Here is a 26,648-nt window from a genome sequence, read left to right as displayed (position 1 = left end):
TTTTCCTCCATAAAGCTCCAAAATTTCCAAAGCTTTGCACCATGTAGTTCAAGGACATTACCAAAACTATACTGTGGGCTCTGGGAGACAGACTGGTCCTGGTTTACCAGCATATTACAAGGGACTTGCAATAAATTCATACCATTTTGTTTTCACTCCTGCCTGCACTCAATACCTGGAGGAAATCAACCACAAACTCTTGCACCATTTCCAGCTCCAGCCTCAGCTTGTGTTGTTAGCAGCACCTCATCTCTACACAATTAATCAACAATAATCCTTTGTCCACTGCCAATCTTGCACTAAACAGCATGAGGACAAGATTTTATCCCATATTTTGTTCCTTTATCTGTGTTCTATTTGTACTGCAGTAAGGAAAACAAACACACCGAAGAATTATTTCAGAAGACAGTGGTTTGGTGAATGTTGAGTATGACACATTTCACACAGGAGTCAGCACATCCTTGAAGCAGGCATCCAGAAATCCATCTGTTGTTCTGCTAAAACTGACCTGGATTCTGCAGTCTTCAGAGGGGCTGGTTCACGAATCCAGGACCCCACTGTAGCACTAGTGATTCACCTTCATCAGATTTTCTTTGCTGCTGGCTGCATAAAAGGCATATTTAAAGCCAACACACCCATAAATTTCACTCTGCATATGACAGACATTTTTCCACTGGGAACCAGACAAACAGTAGAACAACACTTTGCACAGGACACTCAATTCTCATGTTATCAACAGCTTTTAGTTGTTAAATATCCCAGGAGTCATTGTCAGCACACATTTGAAAACCTGCTTTACCTGCTGCAGGACCTAAGTATTCCCAATTTGGATGTCCCTCTGTTTTTAGTCTTCCAGTTCATTTTGTAAAACTTTACCTGGTTTGATCTTTAAGTCCATGGTTAGAAACTCCATTGGAATACCTGAGAGCCTAAGAAATACCAACTTTTTATCTGCCCAACTGTTCCGAGAAAAACATTTTTGTTTGCCTTTAAAATCTGGCATAATTTCAACAGCTTTGTTTATCTCTGAAACTAAGCACACTTGAAAAGCTCAGCAACCCAGTTTCAAGCCTGTTTGCAGTGGAGGCTCTGGTAACTGAAAGAAGGCAGAGACACTACAGTCCTCTGTATCACCCTGTCATGCAGCCTTAGCGATCTCCTTCCACACAGTTTGAGAAAGAGCAAGGTTAAGAGCCCTTTTTGTTTATAGCCTCCATATACAAGCAGTGCTTTGGATTAAATGGGCACTAAAAGCTTAAGGTCTAATAAAGTTTAACAGCTGTTACTCACACAGCTCTTTTTATGGTTTCATGAAATGTCTATTTTTTTCATCTCAATTTTATAAAGATGCATCAAAACACAGTAAATAACAGGTTACATGACAGACTAAAAAGATACTGAGTAAAAATGGTGACAGAGGTCTCCACCACATGGATAAAATTGAGAATAAAATTGGAAACACAGGAAATATTTCTTGTTCAATATTAAATAATGAAAATGTCCTTAAGAAAGTATGCAATACAAGTAGGGACATCTTCCACTCTGCCCATGTTGCTCCAAGCCCCATCCAACCTAGCCTTGGACACCTCCAGGGACAGGGCAGCCACAGTTTCTCTGGGCAGCCTGTGCCAGGGCCTCACCACCACCACAGGGAACAATTTTTTTTCCTAATATCCAATCTAAATTTGCTCTCTTTCACTTTGAAGCCATTTACTCTTGTCTTGTCACTCCGTGCTCCTGTAAAAAGTCCCTCTCCATCTTTTTTGTAGGCACCCTTCAGGTGCTGGAAGGCCACAGTCAGGTCACCCCTAAGCCTTCTCTTCTCCAAGCTGAATATTCCAAATTAAATTTGTCCAAATTTAACCCCAAATTTAATTAATCCAAATAAATTCAGAGTTGCTTCACCTCTACAACACTGCCAACTAGAGGGCATGGTTTCCATCCAGAAATTAAGTCTTGTACTAAACCTGGCAACCCCTGAGAATATTTTGAGGTTGCCTGCTCTTTACTTTCTGACATTGACTAACCATTTTCGAGCAGCAAATGCTCAATTGTACTCCAGCAGTAAATCTGGACAGGTCTGGCAGTATCCTGTGCTTAGAACTGCAGCTTCTACAGGCAAATGTGGGCTAAAATGCAGCAGAGAGATCAAGGTGATGAAAGGCAAACATCTCAGCTGTGCCCAGTTTTACTCCTCTTAATGTAAGTATACATGTAACTCACCCATTTCTTGTAGGCAAACACTGTAAATGGAACCAAGAGCTGTATTAAATACATTAGATATATACTGGCTAGACCAGTTCAGAGGTCCAAGCTGCTGTGGTGTGCTGCCTGTATGATGTGTCAAACCGGGCACACCGCATTAGGCTGGGCTCATGAATAAGTGAACACTGCAAATGGTTTTCAAAGCATGTGGGCAAGGGTAAACAAGGGATTACTCACACCTTTTAGGACTGAATAGCTCAATGAGTATGCTGCAAAAGTAGGCTGGCAAAAGAGCCTCGATGCTTAAAAGTTGTCTTCAACTGTGCATAAAGTTTTTAACAAGAACTCAGTTGTAACTTAATGAAATTGGTCAAGACATTGCACCTGCTCTGCTATGCATTCCCTGAGCTCTAATTCACTCTGTGTAACAAATATTTTTAAGGCAATACAACAAAGTAATTTATGAAGGACATGTCCCTCCCCACATGATCAGCTGTTATGTGCATATTCATAAAGCTGAATTTGTGTAACCAAGAAGAGACTCAGAGAAAAAAAAAACACACAAGGACCTTGACTTGAACTTGACACATAACACGTGAGTAGCTGCAAGAATTCTTATCTAGCTCACCTGGAGATGTTTTGTTTTTTTCTTCCTCTTTTACAGGCCTGTGTTTTGCCACACCTGCTACATTCCATAAATCAAGGTGAATCAGGGGCGTGTCACTCTATTCAGCCTACTGTACCACCTTTTAGAGCCACTCCACAGCTGGCACACACAGGTAGCAAAACCTGCCTAACTCATACATATTGAAAGCCATTTGGAAGAAACAAGCTGAAATCAACACCGCCTGCAGAATAAACATCTAGCAGGGTTCACAGAATGAAATTCAGATCTACTTCAGTCAGTTATGAAGCCATAAGCATCTTTTTCTCAGTTTTTAGGAGGAAATTTAAAACAGTGATGACTTGTGCTCTGTGCTATTAAAGAATGCTTCATTTCTCTATTTACATAGAGGTGATCTCATTGTTTTTCAGCACCAGTAACTTAACAGGTTTTGCAGAATTACTAATCCCTTCTCCTAATAAAAAGGAAAACCATGGGAATGTAAACTATTTGCTTTAATTTATGAAGCAAGCTTACACAAGGACCCAAAACAGATCTCAACTCATTGTACCACACACTGCTGCAGTGGCAGTCAGAGTACATTCGACGACACGTGACCATTTCCTGCCTGTATTCTGAGTTTTAGGGTAAACAATTTATTTTATTTTTTTTCCCACAAGAGACCACAAAAAAGCGATTTGTGTGAAAGAATATGAACAGCTAGCTTACAGAGCTGTGTGACCAAAAGGGAGATGGAGTCATGGAGGAGTCATGGAGAAGTCATGATGACAAGCACCACTGCCTTGAAAAGGTGACAGCCTGGGGCTGCCAGGCACCTGCAAAGGAAGCAAGAGGCAGTTTATGGGCGTGCTGGGAAAACACAGGGACACTCCCAAGGACATGTCCCATCACAGCCTCACCTCATGGTGCCCTTCTGCAACAATGGGAAACCCAGCAAACAGCCCCAAAACATCCCGGTCTGAGGGTACAAACACATCCTTCACAAACCCCTGAGCTCCCTGAATATGGTCTAGTTGAGGTGTTAGGGCATGGGTTTGACTCGATGATCTTGGAGGTCTCTTTCAACCTAGTCGTTTTGTGATTCTGTGAAAACACCACACTGCTCTGCTTGGGAGGGCTTATCCCACAGCCCCACGGCTCCCCTCAGCTCTGCCCCCTTCATCCCAGCCATGGTGTGGCAGCAGGGCCAGGGCAGTGACTGTCCCCTGTGCTGGGCACTGCTGAGGTCACCTCGAGGGCTGTGTCCAGTTCTGGGGCCCTCAGTTCAGGAAGGACATTGAGGGGCTGGAGCGTGTCCAGAGAAGGGAACGGAGCTGGGGAAGGGTCTGGAGCACAAGGCTGAGGAGGAGCAGCTGAGGGAGCTGGGGGGGCTCAGCCTGGAGATAAGGAGGTGTCGCCAGTAGGGACACGAAAGAACTACACTCACCCGACAGGTTGAAGTGAGGAAAGAAAAAAGGGCCGTGTATTGTCGTTTTTGGGTTTAAATAGGATTTGGAGTTTGGTCCAGGATTGGAGGATAAAGGGGACACCCCTCTGACCCCAATGGTCATCTCAGAAGTCCATCACATACTGGTATGTGAAAACAATCTACGTGTTTATGTTACATCTGTGAGAAACTCCACTAGAAATAAGTAAACAGTCATCAGAAGGCTGAAAATCAGGACAACAAGGAGGCTCAGGGGCAACCTTCTGGCTCTGCACAACTCCCTGGCAGGAGGGGACAGCCTGGTGGGGTCGGGCTCTGTTCACAGGGAACGAGGGACAGGACAAGAGGTCAGAGTCTCAAGTTGCACCACGGGAGGGTTTTAGGTGGACATGAAGCATAATTTCTTCACAAAATGTGTGGTTACACTTTAGAATGGACTGGCGAAGGAAGCGATGTTGTCACCGTCTCTGGAGGTGTTTAAGGAAAAGACTGGAGGTGGCACTAAGAGACATGGTCTAGCTGACAAAGTGGTGATCGGCCCTAGGTTGAACTCGACTATCGCAGAGCTCGTTTCCATCTAAGTGATCCTGTGACACTGGAAATTCCCCGCTGCCCCCATGGCCTCCGCCTGCCCCCATGGCCTCCGCCTGCCCCCATGGCCTCCGCCTGCCCCCACAGCCCCCGTACGACCCCTCTCACCACCCGCCCCTCACTTCCCGCTCCCCCCCTCTGCCGTTCATCCCAGCGCCACGCCCCCCGCACCACAGCCAATCGGATCTCCCGCCAGCGGGCCCGCAGCCAATCACAGCGGGCGGAGGCCGCGCTCACCGACGGGCTCCCGCGCCCCCCCCCCCGCCGGCCCGTCAGTTGCCGGTTGGGGCTGAGCGGGCGGCGGGTGCGCAGGCGCTGAGCCCCCTCCGCCTCCCCCGGTCACCTCCGGTGCCGCCCGCGCGTCCCGGCCCGAGCGGAGGCGGAGCGGGACCTCACGGTGGGGCCCCGGCGGACGGGGGTGTCCCGCGGCGGGAGGCTGTGGGCACGGTGCGCCCGGTCTGAGTGCGGGTGAGGGACAGGCGCGGGGGAAACCGACCCGGAGCGCCCGGTTGGTCGGGGTGCCGCGTGTGTGCGCTTTGCAGGCGGAATAAATAACCTCCGTTCCGACCGGGCCGAGCAACTCCAAAACCCGGTCGGGAGATTCGGGAGCAGGTGAACTAGTGCTGGTGGTATTTCACGGCTGGGCAGTTTTGCTGGGTTTGCCTGGGGTAGGGTTAATTTTTGGTTAGAACACGCCACTTGTGTGTAAAAACAACAGTGCTGAGCAGCTTCGGAGCATTTCGAAGCGAGCGCTGCGGGTTTGCGTCTTACTGCGCTGTGGAAACTCTGGTTCTGCTTTTTAAAGCACCTGACAGCGCCGCACGGGTGATTGGCCGCTGCGTTGTTCTACCCATTTCTTTTCTCCTTTTTCTTCTTTAAAAGGGCTTGAATCCTCTTAAGTCCTCTGTGCTAAGAGATGCCTTAATGCTGTTTTTGACAATCCTTGCAACTTCTTGTATCTTCTATTTTAACCGGCGCGGAGGGTGGCTTCCCGTGCTTTGAATTCCCGTCACTGCTAAAGCCACATCTAACATTAAAGCTCCTTACACCTTTAAAATAAACCCGCTGTTTTAAGGAGTTTGCGGGAAAGGGTTTATGTTAAAAATGTTGGGAAGACAGCTGCTGTGCCGTGTGGAATCACAGTTTGTCTGCACATAAAGGAAGATAAAGGATTAAAAAAAATATAAAGGGAAAATTTGCAGGAATGGGACTCTTCTTGAGAGGCAAATATGCTGCCTGACAACATTGTAGAAGGTTTTGTGGAACTTGGAGCGTCACTTCCTCTTTCTTAAAGACTGTGAGAGCATCATTCTGAACCTTCCTAAACAAAGTGCTTAAGTCACACATAATACATTAAGAGGCGGTAAAAGCTTACAAATCATACTTGGCACTTAGAATAGTCATTAATTCCTTGCTGAGAAATACTTGCCTCATAGCTGTTATTAAATTTGGGGGTTTTATAGAGAGAAGAGTGTGGTACATAAAGGACAGGTTTAAATGCTGTTATAGTGATATAGAGCTGCTTAGAAGGAAAGCAGAAGTTACTCCTGGCAGTTCTGTGTGTGGAATAAACGATGATTAAATGGTAATGTTGAAAGGCTGAAAAGTCTTCCAGCAACTCTGGAGGGTGAAAACTGAAAAAGTGAGATGAAAAAGGAAAAATACAGTTATAGTAGAAAACAAGCTTCTGACCTGAACAGTGATGTATAAGAAGAATTTAGGGCTGCAGAGGACTCTTAAATGTGGGTCCGGAACTGTTCAAGTGCTTGTGCTTGAACATGAGGAAAAATACTGATTTTCTGTCTTGGAATGTAGAATTGTAATAGGACACACACAACAATGGGATAATTGATCAAAAGAAAACAATTCTTCCTTTCATTTAGTCTGCAGTGGAAAAAATCTCACTGCTTATTTGTTTTAATATATGAAAAACACTGACAATATGTGAGAAACCTCTGAAGTCAGTAGGGAAATGTTGTTTAGACTGGGTGTTCTGGATTTACCCTCTGGAAGGAAGATGTGTATAATGTATAGCTAGTTCAACTGGTCACAGTAGAATTGTTTTGGTTACATGCCTTGTCTGTTTAAATTTTTTCAGGTGCATCTGATTACCTGCTGAAAGCACTTAGAAGTCTCCACAATGAGGTCGATGTTGAGGTTATTTTTTGCTGGAATCCTTGTCTCTTGTGCTTGCTCAGCTGGTGACTCTGTACCCAGGTTGCTTCTTGTGTCCTTTGATGGCTTCAGGGCTGATTACTTGGAAAACTACACACTTCCACATCTTCAGGAATTCATTAAGGATGGTGTGCTTGTAAAAGAAGTCATGAATTCTTTTATCACCAAGACTTTCCCAAACCATTACACCATAGTGACGGGTTTGTATGAGGAAAGCCATGGCATTGTGGCTAATGACATGTACGATGCAGATGCCAAGAAAAAATTCTCACAGTTCAACGATTCGGATCCCTTCTGGTGGAATGATGCAGTTCCAATTTGGGTAACAAATCAACAGCAGGGAAAGGGAGTGAGTGCTGCTGCAATGTGGCCCGGCAGTGATGTAAAAATCAACAACACCACCCCTCATTTCTTTATGAAGTACAACTTCTCAGTAAAGTTTGAGGAGAGAGCGGAGAGAATTGTTGAGTGGCTGAACAGCTCTGACCCCGTGGTCAATTTCGCTGTTCTCTACTGGGAAGAACCAGATGCCAGCGGGCACAAGTACGGCCCAGATAACACCCAGAACATGAGCAGTGTGTTGGAAGAAGTGGATAAACATGTAGGTTTCCTCATGAACAAACTGAAGGCATCGGGTCTGTGGGACACTGTTAATGTCATAATAACAAGTGACCATGGAATGGCCTCGTGTTCTGCAGAGAAGCTGATTGTCCTGGATGAATGCCTCGGGCGCAATAACTACACCCTGATAGACAAGACTCCGGTTGCTGCGGTGCTGCCAAGGCAGAGTATGTTCGGGTTTGGTTATTTTTTTAAGGCATATACTGAGAATTCAGTCTTGTTTATCTTGCCTCTAAAAAGTACACAGTATGCTAGACTTGTTCTGATCTTTTGCAAAACTTTGGGATAATGACTAAGCTAGAGAATGATTTATTTAGAAGTTTGTTTTGGCAATCAGTGGAACAAGGAGAGTTTCTTTTCAAATTGCTGTGGCTAATGACCCTGGTACAGGTGGTTGAGAAAGTAGATAGGTACTTAGTTTACCTGCTCTCTTGTTGCTCACTTAGTCTATGCAGCTGTAATTCACAGGGAGCATGAAATAAACCCATGGGTTTATTCAGAACAAAAAATGTAATTGTGTAAATTTCCAAGTAAAAATCTAGTCCCAACTTTGGTCATTTTACCACTTCTGTTTTTGGGAGTGAAACCTAAGATTTCATACCATGAATTCCATTTTTGTACCTTGGAGTAGTCCCCAGCACGCATGTCTGAAATCATGACATTCCTGGCCTCTCTGTGGCCAGACTAATGAACAAAGTGATTCATACAGTTTAAAAAAAAAAAAAAATACTGCATTGGATAAAATATTGACTACTTGAGGGGGTAATTGCTTTCTCTTGATTTCTCTGCTTGAATTTTACCCTTCAAGCCCACATGGTAAGTTGAGGTGTAGGTCCAAGCCCACATCTGGAAGGCGTCTGATTTAAAATGAAAGCAAATTTTGAAATTCACCTCAAGCAATGTAGCATTTCATAAGGGACATGAAAAAATCCTTTTCTAGGTGTGTTTTTAAAAATAACTGTTTTGAAATAATGGATCTTAGGTTTAATATCAGACAATTGTAGTAAACAGAAGTTAATTTCCAGCTGTTTCATGTGCAATATTTTCCTTGGCAGACAAAGAAGAGGTGTATAACTTACTCAAAAATTGCAACAGTCACATGAAGGTTTATCTGAAAGAAGAAATTCCGGACAGATTCCATTATAGCCATCACAAGAGAATCCAGCCCATAATTCTGGTTGCAGATGAAGGCTGGACAATCGTACAGAACGAGTCCCTGTCCAAGTGTAAGTGTGTGTTCCTCTGTGGTTTGTGTGGGTAAACTGCCGTGTTTCAGTTCCAGCCAGCTGCAGGATGGTTCTCATTTAGCAAGGGAAAGTCCTGGCACTGTACAGGTTTAGGAATAGTGCAGCATTTTCTAGAACATTCTCAGCCTGAGCCTGGAGTGTTTATCAGAGGAGGAGGAGATGGGGAATATTGTGTTGGCTGAAACACTTTGTTGTGTTCAGCTTAATAGTCTGAGTTATCTTGGGCAGGTTAGCAATCTGTCTCAAGCTCTCTCTGGAGGCTTAACTTTTTATTGTATATAAAATATATATGTAGGGGTGCATAAACTGAAGCATGCAACACACAACATTTAATATTGCAGTACACGTACTAAGGAATGAAAATAAATGGCGGGAAATACTAAAAATAGTAGGAACACAGCAGCATGTTTGAAAGCCAGAACTCAACAGGTGTCACTTCTGACTCAGCAGTATGTTGAGTGGTGTAAAATCCTGGTTGCAGCCAGTTTGGCTGATCTTACTGTCTGTCCTTTGCAGAATTAAGTTCAGGTTTTTTCAGTATTTCTACAGAAGTACTGCTTTTTAATGCAGGATGTGTTTGTATTTTAATTTCCCCACGGATTTGCTGCAATTATCTTGAATTTGGCAACATGTTGCACAGGTGTGCTCTGAACAGAGTTCTCTTTTTCTTGTTTCTGGTTATATTCAACTTCATGTACTTAAAAATAGTTAGTAAGTGAATATTTATAAGGAACAGCATTGTGAAGCAATTTATTTGTGAAGGCTTCCCAGAATCAGGCAGGGGCAGTTTTAGCCTAAAAGCCTGTTTAAGTTTTATTGTCTTCACGGACAAAGTGGCAGCACAGTAATTGCCAAGTGTACCAGTAACTCCACACACCAGAATCCTACTTCAGAAGTGAAAAATTGGGAGCTTCATCGGAGAGGGAACTTGGAGTAGCTCTGTTCAGGACAAACAAGTAGTAAAAGGCAGGGGAAACAATCTAGAGACATGAGTCAAGACAAACAAGATGTGGTAACAAACAGAATGGTGGAAAACATTAAAAAGCACTAGTGGAAGCTCACTGAAGGGATGTGACCAGATCACTTGGAATCTGGATGTTTTGCTTCAGGGAAGCCCCCAAGAAAACAGTTCTCAGGGATATTCCTCCACTGTTACTAAGAAATGGACTAAAAATTAAATGCAGTCACTCAGATACTGTGCTGTGTGTGCTGTGAGAGACTTCTGGCACCTTGGACAGGTTTTTCAGGAATGCTATTAGGAAATTTGACAATGGCTGCTCTTTAGCTGTTTAAAGTCCATCTTAAAAACCTACCAGATGTCCAAGTACTCCTGACCTTATAGCCACAAAGGTTTTGCCATGTGCCTGCCAGAGACACAGTGATCCTTTGTCTTTTGGTTTTGACTCTTTGGGTGTCCCTTCAGCTGAAGTAGCTTATCTGATAAGCATGAATTAAGGGTATTTAATATGCTTGAACTGAACACTATCAAGAGAAAGGTGCCTGATTTTTACTAAGTAATTAAAGTGTCCGCTCTGCAAGGAGAGATGACTTTCCAGAATCTGAGAAGTAAAAATTTGCATTCTAGCTACTGACTCATTGTGGAGTGGCAACCTCCTTTTTAACTTTGGCATGAAGAATAGGAAGGAGAAAACTGGGAATGTTAAACACTGACAGGAAAAGGGATTAATGGGAGGGAGAACCACGAGGGAAGGCCAGTCTGGGAAAAGACTTGTGGGGTTTGGGGAAGAGGGAAGGAACTCTGGCTTCCTTCTGTGGTTGAACTGACAGAAGTTGAAGGCAGCAACTGACAGAACGAGAGGACAGAGTCTCAGGCTGTGTCAAGGGAAATACAGGTTGGATATTAGGAAGAAATTTTTCATGGAAAGTGATTAAATACTGGAATAGTCTGCCTGGGGAGGTGGTGGAGTCACCATCCCTGGATGTGTTTAAAAAAAGACTGGATGTGGCACTTGATGCCATGATCTAGTTGAGGTGTTAGGGCTGGGTTGGACTCGATGATCTTGAAGCTCTCTTCCAACCTACACATTCTGTGATCCAACAGCTGCTTTTATGTTGTTAGAGCACGTGCTTTGGGGGTGGGGGAGATGGACAGGAGCTGTGCCATAACTGTGTGCTCTGCCCCGCTGCAGTGGGGGACCACGGCTACGACAACGCCCTGCCCAGCATGCACCCGTTCCTGGCCGCGCGCGGTCCCGCCTTCCGGCGCGGCTCCAGCCACGGCAGCCTGGCCAACGTGGACATCTACCCCATGATGTGCCACGTGCTGGGGCTGGCCCCGCGGCCCCACAACGGCACCTTGGCCAACGCCAAGTGCCTGCTGGCCGACCAGTGGTGCATCAGTGTGCCCGAGGCCATCGGGATCGTCATCGGGGTTTTCATGGTCCTGAGCACTTTCACCTGCCTTATCATCATCTCCAAGAGCAGAGTGGCTCCATCCCGGCCCTTTGCCCGGCTCCAGTTACAGAGTGACGACGACGATCCTTTGATTGGGTAGCGCGGAGGGGGCCGGGCCTCGCTTCCTACATCGTGATGTCAGGACAACAGTTTCAATTTGCACTGGATGGCATTCTTTGATGCACTTTATCTGTGTAAAATACTGTACAGCCAGACCCTGCTGATCTGTGTGACTAGTGTCATATAAAAATATTTTCATAACCAAACAGTGAACAGGTGGCTTTTTACTGGAAGAGATGCTTAACAAAATAAGGATGCTTAGTTTTTCATTCATTTTTCAAGCCTCTGAACAGTTTCAGAATGAGACTCCAAAGTGTGACTAGCCAGGGTAGAAAAAGTGAATTTTAATATTTGTAAATGATAATTGCTTTTTGTATTAAATTAATATTGACTACTTTTAGGGTTCTTGCAGCTGTGTTGGAAAGAAAAACTTTTCTTGAAAGTTAGGAGTTAGTTCTGTTTTGCGAATATATTCTGGTGTGCCCTTAAATTTGGGGAAAGAGAAGATCCAAGATGTTTGTTTCTACCCTAAGTCAGCAATGTGACAAGAAATTTCTGAGAAAGAAAATAGAAGTCATTGATGAAAGAACTGGTGCATATCTCTTCTATTTTGAGCAATAAACTATGTGGTTCAGCACTTACAAGCCTGGGCAAGTGGCTCTGACATTTCTGGATATGTGTCGCTGGATGATGACTTAGATCCACAGGTCCAGTTGGGATGGCACTACTGCCTGATCTCAAAAGAGTCAGTTTAACCTGAGAGTCTTTGAACTACCCAGTTTCATCAGCTGTAGGTATAAAATCACTGCTCCTAAACCCCGTGGAAAATTTCTCAGGAATAAATTCTGCTGAAGGTGTTTTTGCGATAAAGGTGGTTCTGCCCTGTGTATCAGCTCATAATTGTCTCTTGAAGGCTGTTGTGCTAAAAAGCAAGAATTGAAAGTTTGATGTGCAAGTCATCAAGCAAGGATTCCAAACTTGTATTTTAAACCCTGGAAGTTTAAAGGAAGAAATTAGCAGATCTTAACTCAAAAAATAAATTCTGTGTAATGTTTAAGCTACATAGATGCAAATTCCTGATGAAGACCAGAGCTAACTGTTCTCTTAATTGAAACTCTTTATTCTTTGTTAATGGTCATCTAGTAACTTGCTATAAAAACAATGGTTGGATTGAAAAAGCCTTTAACGGTACCTTATCTTTCAGTGAGATTAAATTGTAATTGCTAACCCAAAAAGAGAACTACAGTTACCAAGTCCTTTTCCTGCAAAGCTGATGCTTTTAAAAAATAAAGTGACAGAGGAACCTGGTAGCAATGGGGTTTCTCTTTCACAACTTCAAATTCATTGCAGTTTGGTGTTGGCCACAGCCTTTTAGTGATCTGACAGGGAGGCAGCAGGAACTTTGGAGGGAAGAGGTTACTTTGAACTGCCCACTGGAAAAAAATAAACTTGACCTTTATAAATATGTGGAAGTTTTGGTAATGTGTGTCTTCCTGTCTAGGGATTCCATTGTACTTGATAAAAAGCACAATCCAAAACCTAACCAGTTCTGGTTTGTTTTGTTGTTTTTTTTTTTTTTTTCCAAACTACTAATTATTACTTACTCATGCTTTACTCTGAATTAATCTGAACTTGAAATCAAGTTCAGGTTAATTGAAAGAGGTTCAGGCCCCTTGAAAAATCTGTGCTGTCACTGACAGGGTACTGGATTTTAGCCTGTTGATATTCTACAGCAGTAGCTGGACTGAACACCGAGTCACTTCCTCATCCTGCCATATTTAAATTAATTATTACATGCACCAAGAGGTGAGGTTAATGAGTAACTACAAAAGGAATATGTTGCAGGGTAGAACCTAGGCTTAGCCATGCTGTAAAAGGGAAGATGCTTGAATTCCTGTGTTGGAGAGAGTTTTGTTGGGTTCTTGTAATTCTGCTAATGCAGAGTGGGCTCCTCAGAAGGTCAGTCAGAGAATTACTGGAGATGCTTTGCATCATCTGTGTTTGGAAAGGCTTGACTGAGTTTACCTTTCTGGCAGACATCCTGACCTCTACCTGTGAGGTTTGGGGTTTTTCTAGAAGCTAAAAGTGATTAGGACAGTATTTTCTCCACTCTGTTCCTTCCTCCCAGCAGCTGTCACACAGCGTGTGGTCGATGTGCTCTCAGTTCCTCTGTGCATCCCTTCCCAGGCAGGTGGCAAAGTTACCATCAAGGCTTTGGTGACCAGAACTGTAAATGATGACTGAAGCAGGATGCCAGAACTCTGATCTGAAATAGGAATGTTGCTACAGCTGGGGAAAACGAAGTCCATAAATGCATTTCTCCTCCTAGCTCTAGGCAGCCCCTTCTGATGAGAACTGCTACAGGCACTGAGCTGCTGTGAAACCAGCAGGTGCCTCTGTCTGGTGGAAATCCTTATCACCCTCTGTTCCTCCTCCCTTTAGCATGAAGATGACACAGTTCTGCTGTGGAAGGGGTTTAAAGAGGAAATTTAAGTGTTAAGTAGGATAAACTATATTCCAGTTGCACTGCTGATTGTTTTCATTTCCAGAGATGTGGTGTGGTCTGTTAGGGTGCTGAGTGTTTTTCCTGGCACAAAGGGTTTCACAGTAGCTCTTGTACAGCCAGTTTCATACAGATCATGTACAAATCACAATAATGTAGAAAAAAAATCTTTCTGTCTTTAAGACATGTTGATTCATTTAAGGATGATTAGTTTAAAAAATAGATCCTTAAACGTGACAAAATATTTCCACTGCCTCATTCTGGTTTGTGTGAAGTATTTCTCATGAAAACCAGTGGCTGATTTCCTTTTGGGCAGCCAGCTCAGAACAAGAACAGCAAAGCTGTGGCTTGTGCTTCCTCAAGGCTGCAATAAAGGGACAGTAGTTTGTGGCAGCATTTAATGACTTCCTAAATAGACACAACTCAGCAATGGTCACACAGGGCAGGTTAATTCAGGGAAAGTTCCTAACCCTTAACTGGTGTTGCAGTTTAGAGGGGAATAGGGGATATTTAGTGACACTTCCCAGCTCTGAAGGCTGATATTTCATTACATTGACTGCCTCCACACTGGGTACAGCAGCCCTGGAACATCCACCCCTCTGGGGTTCCATGTTTTTTGGGCATTGGCATCACAGAAACAGTTCCACAACTGAACTACAGCTCTGAAACTCTGCTTTCAGTAACTCACTGCCTACATATTGCCTGCGAAAATAAACCAACTTTGTGTACCTCCAAGGACCAGACCACAGGGACAAATGTTTGCTCTAACATTCATGGTAACATCTTTTATTGCAAAAAACTAGTAATGGAGGTTTGTTAATAGGATTCAGATTGGGATTTCATTATGGAAAGGCTTATACCAGTATTGACTTTATCATTTTCATGTGCTTGCAACAGTTTTTGTAATTTGCTATCTAATAAATGCTTATATCACCTTTACTGCAGAGCAGACCTGCCATCAAAGGTTTGTACAGCAGCATGGATATGGTAAACACAGCATCCATGGCATTTTTTCAGCAGGGAAGAAGACTGGGAAGAAAGCCTGTTAAATTTCCATTTTACAAAGCAACAGGACCCAACCACTGCACATTTGTCCTTCTCCCACATGCAGGTCAAGATTGTGCTGTTCACACTTCTGACAGAGCTCAGGGGGGTTGAAATGAGCGGATCTTTAAGGTCTTCTCCAACCCAAACTATTCTATGGTTGTATGAAAAGTAAGTTTGCACATTTCCTCTTACAACAGGCTTGGCAGTTCTGGGTTAATGGTTGGACTGGATGATCTTAAAGGTCTTTTCCAACCTAAGTGATTTAATGAATCTGATTTTTCTGGTTTGGTGTTGGGTTTGAGGGGGTTTTGTGTTTGTTTGGGTTTTGTTGTTGTTGTTGTGGTTTTGTTTTTTGTTTTTTTACAGCTGCATTTCTTGTAGCAGTATTACTGCAGCTCTTGACCAAGAAAGTCTGGAAGATTTTCTTTTAGTAAAAGAAACTGGTTTCCCACTATTAGTAACCAGTGGCTGGTTTTTTCCATATATGGCAGCAAGGTGGGAAACAAGAAGTCTGTTATATAAGAACTGTGACCTAAAATTCCAAAGTTCTATCACACTTACAGTTATTTTTAACAAAGGCATACACTTTGCAGAGTCCAAGGAATATTTGGGATGCATACAAGTTGAAACCATTCTCCCCCAGTAATTTTCCCCCCAGTTCAAGTTTGTTTTCCAGAAGTGTTTTAAATGAAGCCAGCACTCCATGCTTGACAGCATTATAGCAAAAGATGTATTTTAACTTCAGCATTTCCAAACAAGAAGAAACAAAACATTTGACATCTGTATGCTCCACAGGTCAGTAATGAAACATATCATGCATCATTCTTAGTTTCCAAGTTTAAGTTACAAGCAGTACAGTGTACTCAAGTTCTCTTTCCAATAAACTTGTTTGTACATCACAGAAAGTATCATATATACAGAAACCAAATCCCATGTCCCCCCACCCAAAAAGGTGTCTGACAAAATGTCACATCAGAGAAAAAGTCGCTGTTTTTCTCCAGGCATCTGTGCTTTCAATTTCATTAAGCTCACACCCAGTAACTTAAAACTGTTGGGCAAAAGTCCTAGCAAGGAACTACCCAAGAAGTACCTGCAAATACACCTAAGAATAAAGGAAATGTTTGACCCTAATCTGAAATACCCAAATGCTACAAGATTCTCTTCATTTTATTTTACAAAGCTTTATTTTGCCCTCCTCAAAGAGGGCCTCACAGTGCAATACAGAACGATGACATCAACAATTCTCACATTCGTGTCCCCAGCCTATTATGAGTGTTGTTGTTCCCAAACCCTTTGCTGGGGAAAACCTACTGCTCTATCCTTGTTGCATATTTGGGCAGGTAAATCTGAGTCCCCAGTGACTGATCAACACTGACAAACTTTGCCCCTTCCTTAAAATCAAGGGTCACTTTGGCTGATGATAGAACTACACTTGCCACAATTAAAGTGGGGTTTAAGGAAAAGCTCTGAGATTACAACTCAGTTATTTTTATATCTGCCACAATCACTGCTATGAAATTACTGCAATAAGAAGAATTTCTACTGAAGCAACATGGTCTAAATTGCAGAAGCTACAGGTGAGGGTTATGGCCTTATTATGACAATTGTCATTATTATTGCCTTATCAAAGCCTGCAGATCTTCCTTTAAACACACAATACATTTGTGCTACAATTCATTTTTAAGCTGCACATAAAAAAGAAAAGGTGGACTCAGTGCATCAGTTTGCTGTGTGCCATCCACTTTTTGGAAGGTGGATAGGGAAGGGATGAGTAAGAACTCAGAGGTTTGGGGTTTGTGCTCAGACTTCTCCAGTCTCTGAAAAGTGCTGTGAATAGGTTACTGCTGTTGTGGTTCAGCTGGAGCCCCTGCAGTATCAGTTTTACCTGTGCCAGCAAATCTAGCTTCAGGCACAGCTAATGGCCAGCTGCACTAAGAATCAGCCTTACAGACCTCCTTCAGTGTTTTCTTGAGAAAATGGCAATGCAGGAAAGCAAGGCAGATCACAGCAGAGTAACAGCACTGAGTAAACTGGAGTTCACAGGATTTCATAGATATCCCCCAAATCAAGGGCTGTCTTCCAGCAGACATGCATTTTTCCTGCCTTTCTAAAGCTACTATTACAGCTGAACTTCCAACAGAACCCTGAAGCTGGGCTATTACATTCCCTTCCTTCTGAAGCATTCACTGCACCCAAATGTGGCCTCGGGAAATGTCCACATCTGTCTGCAAGGCAGCTTGGTGCTAGGCAAGTGTCCCTCTCATCACGGAGAAACACAAGAGATCTTCACCAAGGCTGGAATTTAGCCCAGCAAAAGGGATTTTGTACCCCAGCCCTCCCCTTGCAGTACTGACTGTCAGTCATGCCCTTGGTTTGGCAGAGCACATCCAAAGCCGAAGTGTTCCCCATCCTTGCCCTCTGCTGGGGGCTGTGGATACAGACATGAACTGCATTTAAAATACCCAGTCTGCTACTTCTGCACAGATTTTGAAAGATTCTTTCTCCTTCAGGCATTGTACTCAGCCACAAAGTGCTGAGAAATACTGTCATCTCACAGGGAGAAGGGGAGAAGTCTGACAATAGACAACTTTTCTCACTTAAGAACGTTTTTCATACAAACTTTAGTCAGCAGATTCTCACCTACCATTTAAGTGAGCTCACAAGAATCCCACAACTGCACTAGGCAAGAAGATTTATTGCCACACACAAAAGAATGAGAATATGTACCTTTTTTGACTCAGAATTAATATTTTTCCCTGACAGAGGTTTTCCTCTGGAAAAATAAACTCCAGTCTTACACCCTTTTTAAAAATTATTAGTGTGCTTTTTCAGATTCAAGAACATATATGGCTTGAGATTTATACAGCTGCCTCTTAAACTGTGTGTGTAATCCTAATCATCCCAATCCAAGGCCCACCCAGAAAGAGCAGATAAAGCACAAGACACAAGTCAAACTCAGAATCTCCAGTAGCAGACCAGGGACAAGCCTGATAAACACTCTGAAACCAGCTGAGCATCCTTGTTCCTTAACTTATTCACCTCCCTTAGTACCACAGAAATAGCAAAGCCTCCATTTGGGTATACAGGTGTGGTGCTTTTACATGTCTTTATCTTGCCAGCTGCATGGAACTTCTAGAAAATTTAGTGCAGTGTACAGGAAGTAGAAAAAGTAAAGGCCTACATTTATCTGAAATCATATCTAAAGTGGTAAAAACCTATATTTACTTAAATAAAATTTTAAAACATTAAGAAGCAAGCAGTTTAATGCTGATTAGTAAAGACAATACCACTTAAGATTTGTATTTTGGGGCTACAGTTAACACAGTAATTTGAAGAAATAGATGTAACTCTAAACTTAGACACCTAGCACTGCAAGACCTAGCTGAATAATAATGTTCTTTCCTGCAGGATTTCACCCACCAAGTTATGGTGATCCATGCAAAAATTTCCTTGGGCAGGGAAGACAAATATTAACAAAGAAGTTTAGTACCATTCAGTGACTTGTTAAAATCAAAGAGGCTCAAAAAAAAACCCCTCAAAGAATAAAACAAAAAAGAAGGTGGGAAATGAAATCACCATTTAATAGTCTGTGAAGTGCACCCCAGTTGATGCCATTTCCCTAAAAATATCCATAATAAGGTATTTGAGGTCTATTGTCACTACAGGTCTACATACACACAGAGCTTTCCAGGTTTACCTAGGATATCTTCAAGCCGTGGAAGATGAAGTGGCTGCAGGGTGAAACAGGAGCATGCTCTCTTCTCCATCCCTGGTCTGTACGTGCCCCAGAGTACCAACGGATCAGCATCCATCTCCTTTCACTCCACATAGTCATGCTGATCCACCTCCATTGTTTATTTGCTTTGTATAGGCTTATCTTAAGCCTCAAACAGGAAATAATCCCAGGTGTTATTAATCTTGCAGCAGTGGCTGGGCAGCTTCAGTGTGTCGGATTTGCATGGAATTTGCTTGGGCAAGGACAAAATGCTTAACAAAAACTGCAGTAAAAACCAAAACAAGCAAGCTGCCAAGGAAGACTCCTACAACAGTGGAGTAGGAATCTGCTCCACGGGCTCCAGGAACTTCTTCAGCAAGAATATCCTTCACAGCACTGAAGGAACCATTGTTGGGCAGTGGGTTGATGCCAAGCAGATGGCACAGTAAGGGGTACAAGTCTGTAGCATTCATGAATTGTTTGGTGGCATTCTTTCTGAAAGCAGGCCCAACTGCCAGGAAAATGGGATGCATTTCTGGTACAGCATTGTCATATCCATGATTACCAACTAGAAATAAAAGATAGATAAAGGTCAATATCCCAAAGTTGCAAAGCAAGCACTGAACATTTTCCTAGAATTATCAGAATGCAGAAAAGGCACAGCCATCCTTAGAGAGATTCAGAAGAATTTGTTTGATTGACAGCACAAATGTCTCCCAGCAAATATCAAATCTCAGAACTGCAAAGAGAAAATACCTAAAAAACCCACAATGGAGAGCACTATTTAACAAAGAGGGGGAAAAAAGTGAGCTCATATGGCAGTAACAGCGTTGTCAACAGCACACTGTGTACACCCAAACTTCCTTCATTTTCCTCAAGGAAAAACTTCAACTTTGCAACTGATCCAGATCACTTAGAGAAAATTAAAAAACAAAAAACAAAAAAACATGTAGAGTCAGACTCCAAGGAGTCACTTTGATATTTTGTCCAAACTTGTGCACCATCAACTCCTCAACAAGGAAGAACTCACTGGTGGGTGTCCAGTTCCCATTCCTGACAGTGGCATTAAAAACTGGGAGTGTATCAAACACACAGGCACAAGAAGGTGCTCTCAGCAGCTACTGAAAATCTTGTTAAATCCTGCTGGGTAACACTGTTCAGGTTCATAACCAGCAGCAAAGTTCAAAAGGTTCTCAATTAGAAATGTAAGAACTGACTATATGACATCTGTACTTAAGGTTACCAAGAAGTTACAGTTCACTGTCTCCAAGCTACCTATAATAAATCTCAAAACTGCAAGGCGAGGAACTTGAAAGTGTTGGGGGGTTTTATTCCTCCACATCACCTAGACTGCATTTTTTCCTCCAAGGCAAATGCAGTCACTGGTGTGCAGTAACACAATATACAAAGACTCTTTGTAGCAATAGAATGAGGTTACTCTGAGTGTAGCACACACACAAGCTCAGACATTTCAGAAAATGTTCTTGTATTTTACAACCCAACACAAGCCTTCTCCAGTAAAAAAGTAAGACATGATAAAACAACCCTATTCACCCTCTACTCAACACATTAAGTTACAACTTTCTTTTTTAATCTCTCAGGAAGTGCTTGTTGGTTTGCTACATCCTGAAAGACCTCAAGTATGGAGCCACTAAAACATGTGATTGATCTTATCTTAGAAAGTTTTATGTTTAAAGAAACAGTAAGTGCAGATCCTCCTCCCCTAACAGTAGGGTGCTTCTCATCCCATCAGGGGAAAAAAATTATAAATTTCACACACTTTAGTTTTCCCTCCCAGCCTTAAAAAAAAAAAAAAAAAAAGAAATGAACATTGGTTGTTGATACTAGGAGAGAAAAGTACCACATAAGGTCCCTGCCTTGGAAGATACAGCAAAATGCTATAAAGACACAATACTTACGTAAAAAACCATCACTCTTGTTACGTACTATTTCCCATCCTTTATCAGCCACTGCTAAGATGGGCTGAATTTTACTGTTGTGTTTGTAATGAAATCTATCTGGAATCTGCTCCTTTTTATATACAGTCATGTTGGGATGAGCGTTGGCCAAAGCTTCATATACTTCATCCAGTTTGCCTTCAAACAAACAAAAGAGACAAAAGACAAAAAATAAACATACCAGTGTGTTTACTGAGCTCATCAGTAGTTAAAATACAGCTGAAAGAAGAGGGCAAAATGCACTTCCCCAGAAGTGAATTATAACTGTAAGAGACGACAGTGTGTGCACAGAAGTTCCTGTGAAAAATCCAGAGCCTCAGTCACAGTAAGATCCCCCTCAGCACCAGACTTCACAGCCTGTTCCCAAGTAATAACTGCCTTGCTAATTTTAGAAAAATCTCTCACAGTTATCAGAATGCAAGCTTCTCACAGGAATGAGTTAGAAAGCATTCAGTTGTCTCCTGGAAAAGGAACCAAACCCTTCTAGCTCTGTGCAAAGCCCGGAAGCAAGAAAACAGCTCCTAAACCTGTTTGTGAGGTAATGGCTGCATTCAGGCCAAATTCTGTCACCTAGCTGGCTGTGACAACAAGTGACACTTTTCATCCATTTTAAAGCAGTTTGTTGCTTTCCTTTATTATTCAGTAACAGCGAACAGCATGAGCTACTCCTCCGTATTCCCAGTGCCTGCTCCTTTCCCTTCTCTAGTCACAGTGAGCACTAACCCTTAAGAGCTCTACTAACACTGAATAAAATAGGCATTTTCTACCCCAATTCTTTATTTGCTTATTTCCAGTTTCTGAGCTTGCCTTTCCAGTAAGAGCCACTGAAGAGCCACAACCAGTTGGTCAAGCTGGCTGGAGCACCAGTGCAGAGAATGGAGGAACCAGAACAGACAGCCAGGAACACAAAAGCAAGTTCAGGAAGTGACATCTCACCAAATTTCTTCATTCCCTGCCTCCACTTAAGGCCAGATTCCTATTGAGAGCCATGGAGAGCACACAACAGACCTCTGTGACACACCAAATCCCTCAGCCCTGTGACTTAGGTAAGTATTTGTGTGACACACGCAGCTGAATGCACAGTGTGTCATCAGGCCCCTTTCAGACTGCCATTTCCAGTATCCATGGAGTTTTGAATGGATATCAGTGAAAAAAGTTTGGGAGAAATTGGCTAATATTTCTAAAGAAACCATCTTCATTTCCCCCCTCAGCTCCCAGAATCCAGTATAGAAATTCTGAAGGAAAATACATTAATGTATACATTCTGAAGGAAACACATTAACATTTCTTATCTCAAACTGGCACCAAAAAAAAAAAAGAATCACTAAGTTAAGAAACAAAACAAAGGTCAAGATGAGACAGCAAAAACGAAGGTATCAGAGACAGTTACAGTAACAAGAAGAGGGACTCTAATGCGGCATTTCTAGGACTATATTAGTAATAAAGTTAATTTTGCTAAGTCAGCTTTCTATATGGGATGGCAGGGAGGAGAAGCCCCAAATATAGCAGGCTTGATTTTACCCTAATTATTTGAATTAATGTATTAAATGCAAGAAAAAGGCCAGCATCACCAGCATCACCTTCTTTGTGAACATCTAGTTAGCTCCCCACACACACTAATACACCAACATGGTTAAATAACAGCTTTAATCCATCTCTTGGGGAAGCAACACACACAGCAAACAGTTAAAAGAAATTGCTGCATTTTTAAGCATCCAAACTTTTTCTCAATCTCATTAAGTTTTACCATTCCCTTGGTTTAAGAAAGACAAATTGAATAACAGGCAAAGAATCAATGTTATGTACTTAAGCATACATTAGCTTCTACCTGAACTGACAGTGAAACTCATCATTCTATAATAAAAATCACATCTGGTACTACTGCAGGAAAGGATTTTAGCTGTCCTCAAAACTAATTCTTGTTTATTGGTAGTGTAATAAATACCTGAATATCTGGGCAAAATCAAATCCAAGCTGTTACTGAAATCCACTGAAATTGCTTTTTTACTGTTCTGTCATCTAATTGCAGTAGAGATAACGTTTCAGCATTTAGCAGACAGGAGAATCAAGTTACACATCTTAAAGTTCTCATTTACTGCATTAGGGAGGTTTCAGCAAGTTTACTTTTACAGCTTCTTTATTTGTTAATGAGACATCTTGGGCAAGCTGTTTGCCTCTATGGGGATGAAGCTCCCAAACTTGGCTCTTTTATCACCACAGAGAGAAACAGCACCCAGCTATAGGCCCTGACTGTGCCCAGGCAGCACAGACCTCAGTTTGGGCATACTCACATTTTAGTCTGGAGTATTCTTTGAATTAAAAATGACAAGACACGTATGTTCATGCACCTAAAGCTCACTTAATTCTGCAAAATACTCTCCCTGCTTGGGCATTAAATACAGAGTGCTATCTATCCATTAGTGATGCAAATGTTACAGAATTCTTAGAAACACCTTTCCAGAAGTCCACCTTGAAATGCAGCTTCCAAATTAGCACTTTTTTTTTTTTGTGTAGGCAGGTGTGTTATTTTTCAGGTTAACAGTCTTGCACTAAGTAGTTTACAGTACTTGATCATCAAAATAAAGAGCAGATGCATTAGTGACACTCAACATACACCTGCCACCTCAGCAACCCCTTGGTGACTGCAACCAGATTTCAGATAGATTTCAATTCCAGCATTGTTCCTGCCCATCTTTATCTCAGTAAAAATGGTATGAATGTAACTGGCTGGCTGTTCAGCATGACAGGGGGAAAAAAAACTCAAGTGAACTACAATAGCTGGCAGCTAATCAAATAGCCAAAACAGGCTTTCTATTTATCAAATATCCCCATCTGTTCTCACTTTACTGTTTGAGTTAGAAATATAATTCTTCCACTATGGCTTCAGCATCTTGATGAAAGGCAAGATAGGTAACATGCAGGTGTTATCTATCTAGAGCACCATTCAGCCTTGATAATGCCATTGGATTATCTTACTTCTCACAAGGACTAAAGGATCCTTGGCAATATTAGTCAACAGCAAACAGATTTGCTCCCTTTACTTTTCTGAAAGTTAATCCAGGCCTTTGACAGAGCCCACAGAAAGAAGAAAGGGATCTTGCAAGTGCTCCTTGTTCAAGGCTGATGTCTTACTGCCATCAATACTGCCACCACCAACTCAGTCTATAAAGTTTGGATACTCAAGTACCTTCTCAGGGAATGCTATACTGTAGCTCCTACCTTCTTTTGGCAAAATGGCTACTGCAGGGGAGTGGTCAATGACTTCATAGAGCTCTCTGCTCACGTACTGATCCAGCTCAATGAGCCTTTCTGAGGACGACTGTGACATTCCGTGATCGCTTGTGACTATGACATTTATCACATCCCACAGCTTTGCCTTCTTCAGTTCAGAAATGAGATATCCCAGTTTTCTGTCAATGTCACTGATTATCACTCCCATACGTGGGTTTTCTGGGCCCAGCAAGTGGCCCATCTCATCAGGCTGTTCCCAGTACAGGAGACCAAAGTTTATGGGTTCTTCTGATGTAAACCAGCCAATGAGCTTTGCTACCCTTTCTTCAAAGGGAACAGATTCATTGTAGGGCATGTAATGTGCAGGCAGGACTCCATGTATCTTCACATCTGTTCCAGGCCACATAGCAGCACCGGATTTGTGCCCTTCCCTCTGGTTCGTCACCCATATCGGGCTGGCCTCTTCCCAGAACTTGGAGTTGTGGGTGTTCATTTTGTTCAGGGAGAAGGTTTCATTCAGGACAGGGTCATACATCTCATTGGCGACGATGCCGTGGCTCTCTGCGTAGAGCCCGGTCACCAGGGTGTAGTGGTTGGGGTACGTCTTGGTTATGAACACGTTGGTGACCTGCCTGACGTGCACCCCGCTGCTCATGACATAGTGAAAGTTGGGAGTAGACACTCTGTAGATGTAATCCCACCGAAACCCATCGAAAGACACCAGCAGCACCCTGGGCTGGGCTGGCTGGAGAGACAGAGCACTTTGAAGAAAGAGTAAGAAAATTCCCAGGACTTTCCAATAACTGCTCATGGCTGTGCTGGAAGGTATCTGTCCCCTCTTCTGAGGCAACATGGCATCTGTTGAGCAGAGACAGAAGTTGTCAAAGTCATAGCTTAGTTGAAAGAGCGAGCGGCTAAAATATTCCTTATGTATTTATATATTCTTAAGATATATTTTACAAAAGCATGGGGGGACAAGGGGGAATGGCTTCAAACTGACAGAAGGCAGGGTTAGATTAGATATTAGGAAGAGATTATTTACTGTGAGGGGGGTTAGGCCCTGGAACAGCTCCAGGGAAGCAGTGGCTGCCCCATCCATGGAAGTGCTCAAGGCCAGGTTGGACAGGGCTCTGAGCAACCTGGTCTCGTGGAAGGTGTCCCTGTCCATGGCAGTGGGTTGGAACAAGATGACCAATAACGTCCCTTCCAATTCAAACCATTTCAGGGATTCTAATTCTGATCATGAGACTTGAAGATTTTGACTACTCCTAGCTATGACAGGTGTTTATCATCTAACAGTCCTTATTATGTCCTCATCTGACAAAATACGACACACAATTTCACATTGTATTGGTTTGTGCTCCCCTGCCCCAGCTTCCTCCTGTTCTTCCCAAACAATTTCTAGTTTAAAACTCAGATATCTACTCAAAGCAAGATGCCTGTAAGAACCCTCACACAGAACTTCACTGTCTGTAACTGACCTAAAAATTCATGCTAATATTCCCCACTTTTTGCTCAATAGCATCATTTAACCACAAGACCAGATATTGCTCAATCCAATACTGCATGTGGGCTGTACCAGTCTTCCTCACAGTTCCCTTTGGGTTCCCATTTTTCAGCAGTCCTCTGGGACTTAATCACCACTGAAATTCAGCTGGAAAACAGTGAATTTGCAACCAATGAAACCATCTTAATACTCAGACTACATAAATATCCTAGTGAATATAAGCATTACGGTATAACAAGCATCTGAATACCACTGCAACAATGGAATGGGATTTGTGGCTGCCCCATCCCTGAAGTGTCCAAAGCCAAGATGTACAGACAACCTGGGCTGGTGAAAGGTGCCCCTGTCCCTGGCAGGGGGTTGGAATGAGATGAGCTTTAAGGTCCCTTCCAACCCAAACCACCCTGTGATTCTAGGATTCTGTGACTTGCAGGCAGTCAAATGTTACATCAAACGTGTGTCTTTCAAAATTAAAATCCAGGCCTTGAGTTCTGCTAAGAACAAACTGACATCCCAGAGACACAACAAGCCCTTTAAGCAAACAACACAGACCCAAAGGCTACAGATTACCTCAGATCCACCTGATGGGGGATTTCTTCCAGCTGACCCTGAGGGATGAAAGGACAACACACTGTTGTGTTCATCGGAACCCCAGATGCCAAATTACACATAGCCCATAAATTCCCCATCTGGGGAGGGACAAGTATGGATTGACACCCTCTCAAGTGAAATCAAGTCTCTGCTTCCGAATTTCACACAATTAATGATCTCAGCATAATCTATATTATTCTAATTCCTTAAGTGAATGCTCTCGATAAATAATAAATGACAGGTGGTTTGGTTTTGTGGGGGGTTTTTTGGGTTTTTTTTTTTTGGGGGGGGGGGGGTTTGTGGGTTTTTTTGTTTGTTTGTTTGTTTGGGTTTTTTTTGTTTTTCCCAAGGCCTTCTCATCCTGCTCTTCCCCGGATACAGCCTAAGCACATCTACTGACGCGGGTCTCTGCAGAACTCGGCACCACAAAACTCTGGGGGCCCGAGGGGCTCTGGGGGGACGAACCCACCGGGCTGCCAAGAGCAGGAGCTGCCACACGGACGGACAAAACAGACAGAGAAGCGCCCCGGGCCCCGCTCGGCGGCCGCCGGAGCTCAGCACAGGCGAACGCCGAGCCCAGGCCGCCATTCCCCACACGCAGCGCCCGCACCGCCCCCAGCCCCGGGCCCGGGCACGCCGGGCACCCCCCGGCGCCGGAGCCGCCCGCCCTTACCTGAGGGGCCGCGGAGCTGCCGGTCCGGCCCGGCCCCGCCCGGCAGCGGCCCCGGCGC

The 26,648-nt window shown here is 43.2% G+C and overlaps 3 protein-coding genes across 9 annotated transcripts in view; 1 reads left to right on the top strand and 2 right to left on the bottom strand.

Annotated features, from left to right (window-relative positions):
• CLIC5 (chloride intracellular channel 5) overlaps nt 1-4,271 on the bottom strand; it is an 86,243-nt gene extending 81,972 nt beyond the window's left edge. Inside the window, exons 1-2 of one of the 3 annotated variants that reach the window (XM_066180059.1) lie at nt 4,257-4,271; nt 3,539-3,645 (exon numbers count right to left, since the gene is read on the bottom strand). The gene's annotated coding sequence lies outside the window, so the exon portion shown is untranslated. Of the gene's footprint in view, nt 1-2,223; nt 2,281-2,444; nt 2,502-3,538; nt 3,646-4,256 lie in introns of those variants that run through there. The other 2 variants (XM_066180061.1, XM_066180060.1) reach the window with 2 other exon arrangements.
• An 852-nt stretch (nt 4,272-5,123) lies between these two features.
• Nucleotides 5,124-22,898, top strand: ENPP4 (ectonucleotide pyrophosphatase/phosphodiesterase 4). 5 transcript variants are annotated; one of them, XM_066180056.1, is made up of 4 exons: nt 5,124-5,315; nt 6,946-7,810; nt 8,699-8,869; nt 21,383-22,898. In XM_066180056.1, the coding sequence occupies exons 2-4, from the start codon at nt 6,988-6,990 to the stop codon at nt 21,514-21,516; spliced, it is 1,128 nt and encodes a 375-aa protein (XP_066036153.1). In that variant the 5' UTR covers nt 5,124-5,315; nt 6,946-6,987; the 3' UTR covers nt 21,517-22,898. The 5 variants fall into 5 exon arrangements, with proteins under 5 accessions (XP_066036153.1, XP_066036150.1, XP_066036151.1 ...); XM_066180053.1 differs by lacking the exon at nt 21,383-22,898 and adding an exon at nt 11,041-12,913 and having other exon boundaries at nt 5,124-5,244; XM_066180054.1 differs by lacking the exon at nt 21,383-22,898 and adding an exon at nt 11,041-12,913 and having other exon boundaries at nt 5,124-5,294.
• Nucleotides 15,623-26,528, bottom strand: ENPP5 (ectonucleotide pyrophosphatase/phosphodiesterase family member 5). The gene is given in 5 exon segments (XM_066180057.1): nt 15,623-19,198; nt 20,550-20,726; nt 23,808-24,677; nt 26,387-26,418; nt 26,420-26,528. Coding segments are annotated over 5 exon segments (1,536 nt in total). The 5' UTR covers nt 26,506-26,528; the 3' UTR covers nt 15,623-18,827.
• Nucleotides 26,529-26,648: the final 120 nt, after the last annotated feature.

The sequence above is a fragment of the Chamaea fasciata genome, unplaced genomic scaffold (genome assembly GCF_029207755.1).
Source record: "Chamaea fasciata isolate MVZ Bird 193981 ecotype frontalis unplaced genomic scaffold, bChaFas1.0.hap1 SCAF_3, whole genome shotgun sequence".
Classification (NCBI taxonomy): Eukaryota; Metazoa; Chordata; class Aves; order Passeriformes; family Sylviidae; genus Chamaea; species Chamaea fasciata.
Note: the sequence above shows the minus strand (reverse complement) of the source record. Positions and strands in the feature narration are given on the sequence as shown.

Coding starts and splice junctions, on each gene's coding strand:
- ENPP4 (XM_066180053.1), top strand. CDS start 6,988: ATGAGGTCGATGTTGAGGTTATTTTTTGCTGGAATCCTTGTCTCTTGT. Junction 7,811..8,698: donor TGCGGTGCTGCCAAGGCAGA/GTATGTTCGGGT, acceptor TTTCCTTGGCAG/ACAAAGAAGAGGTGTATAAC. Junction 8,870..11,040: donor GAACGAGTCCCTGTCCAAGT/GTAAGTGTGTGT, acceptor GCCCCGCTGCAG/TGGGGGACCACGGCTACGAC.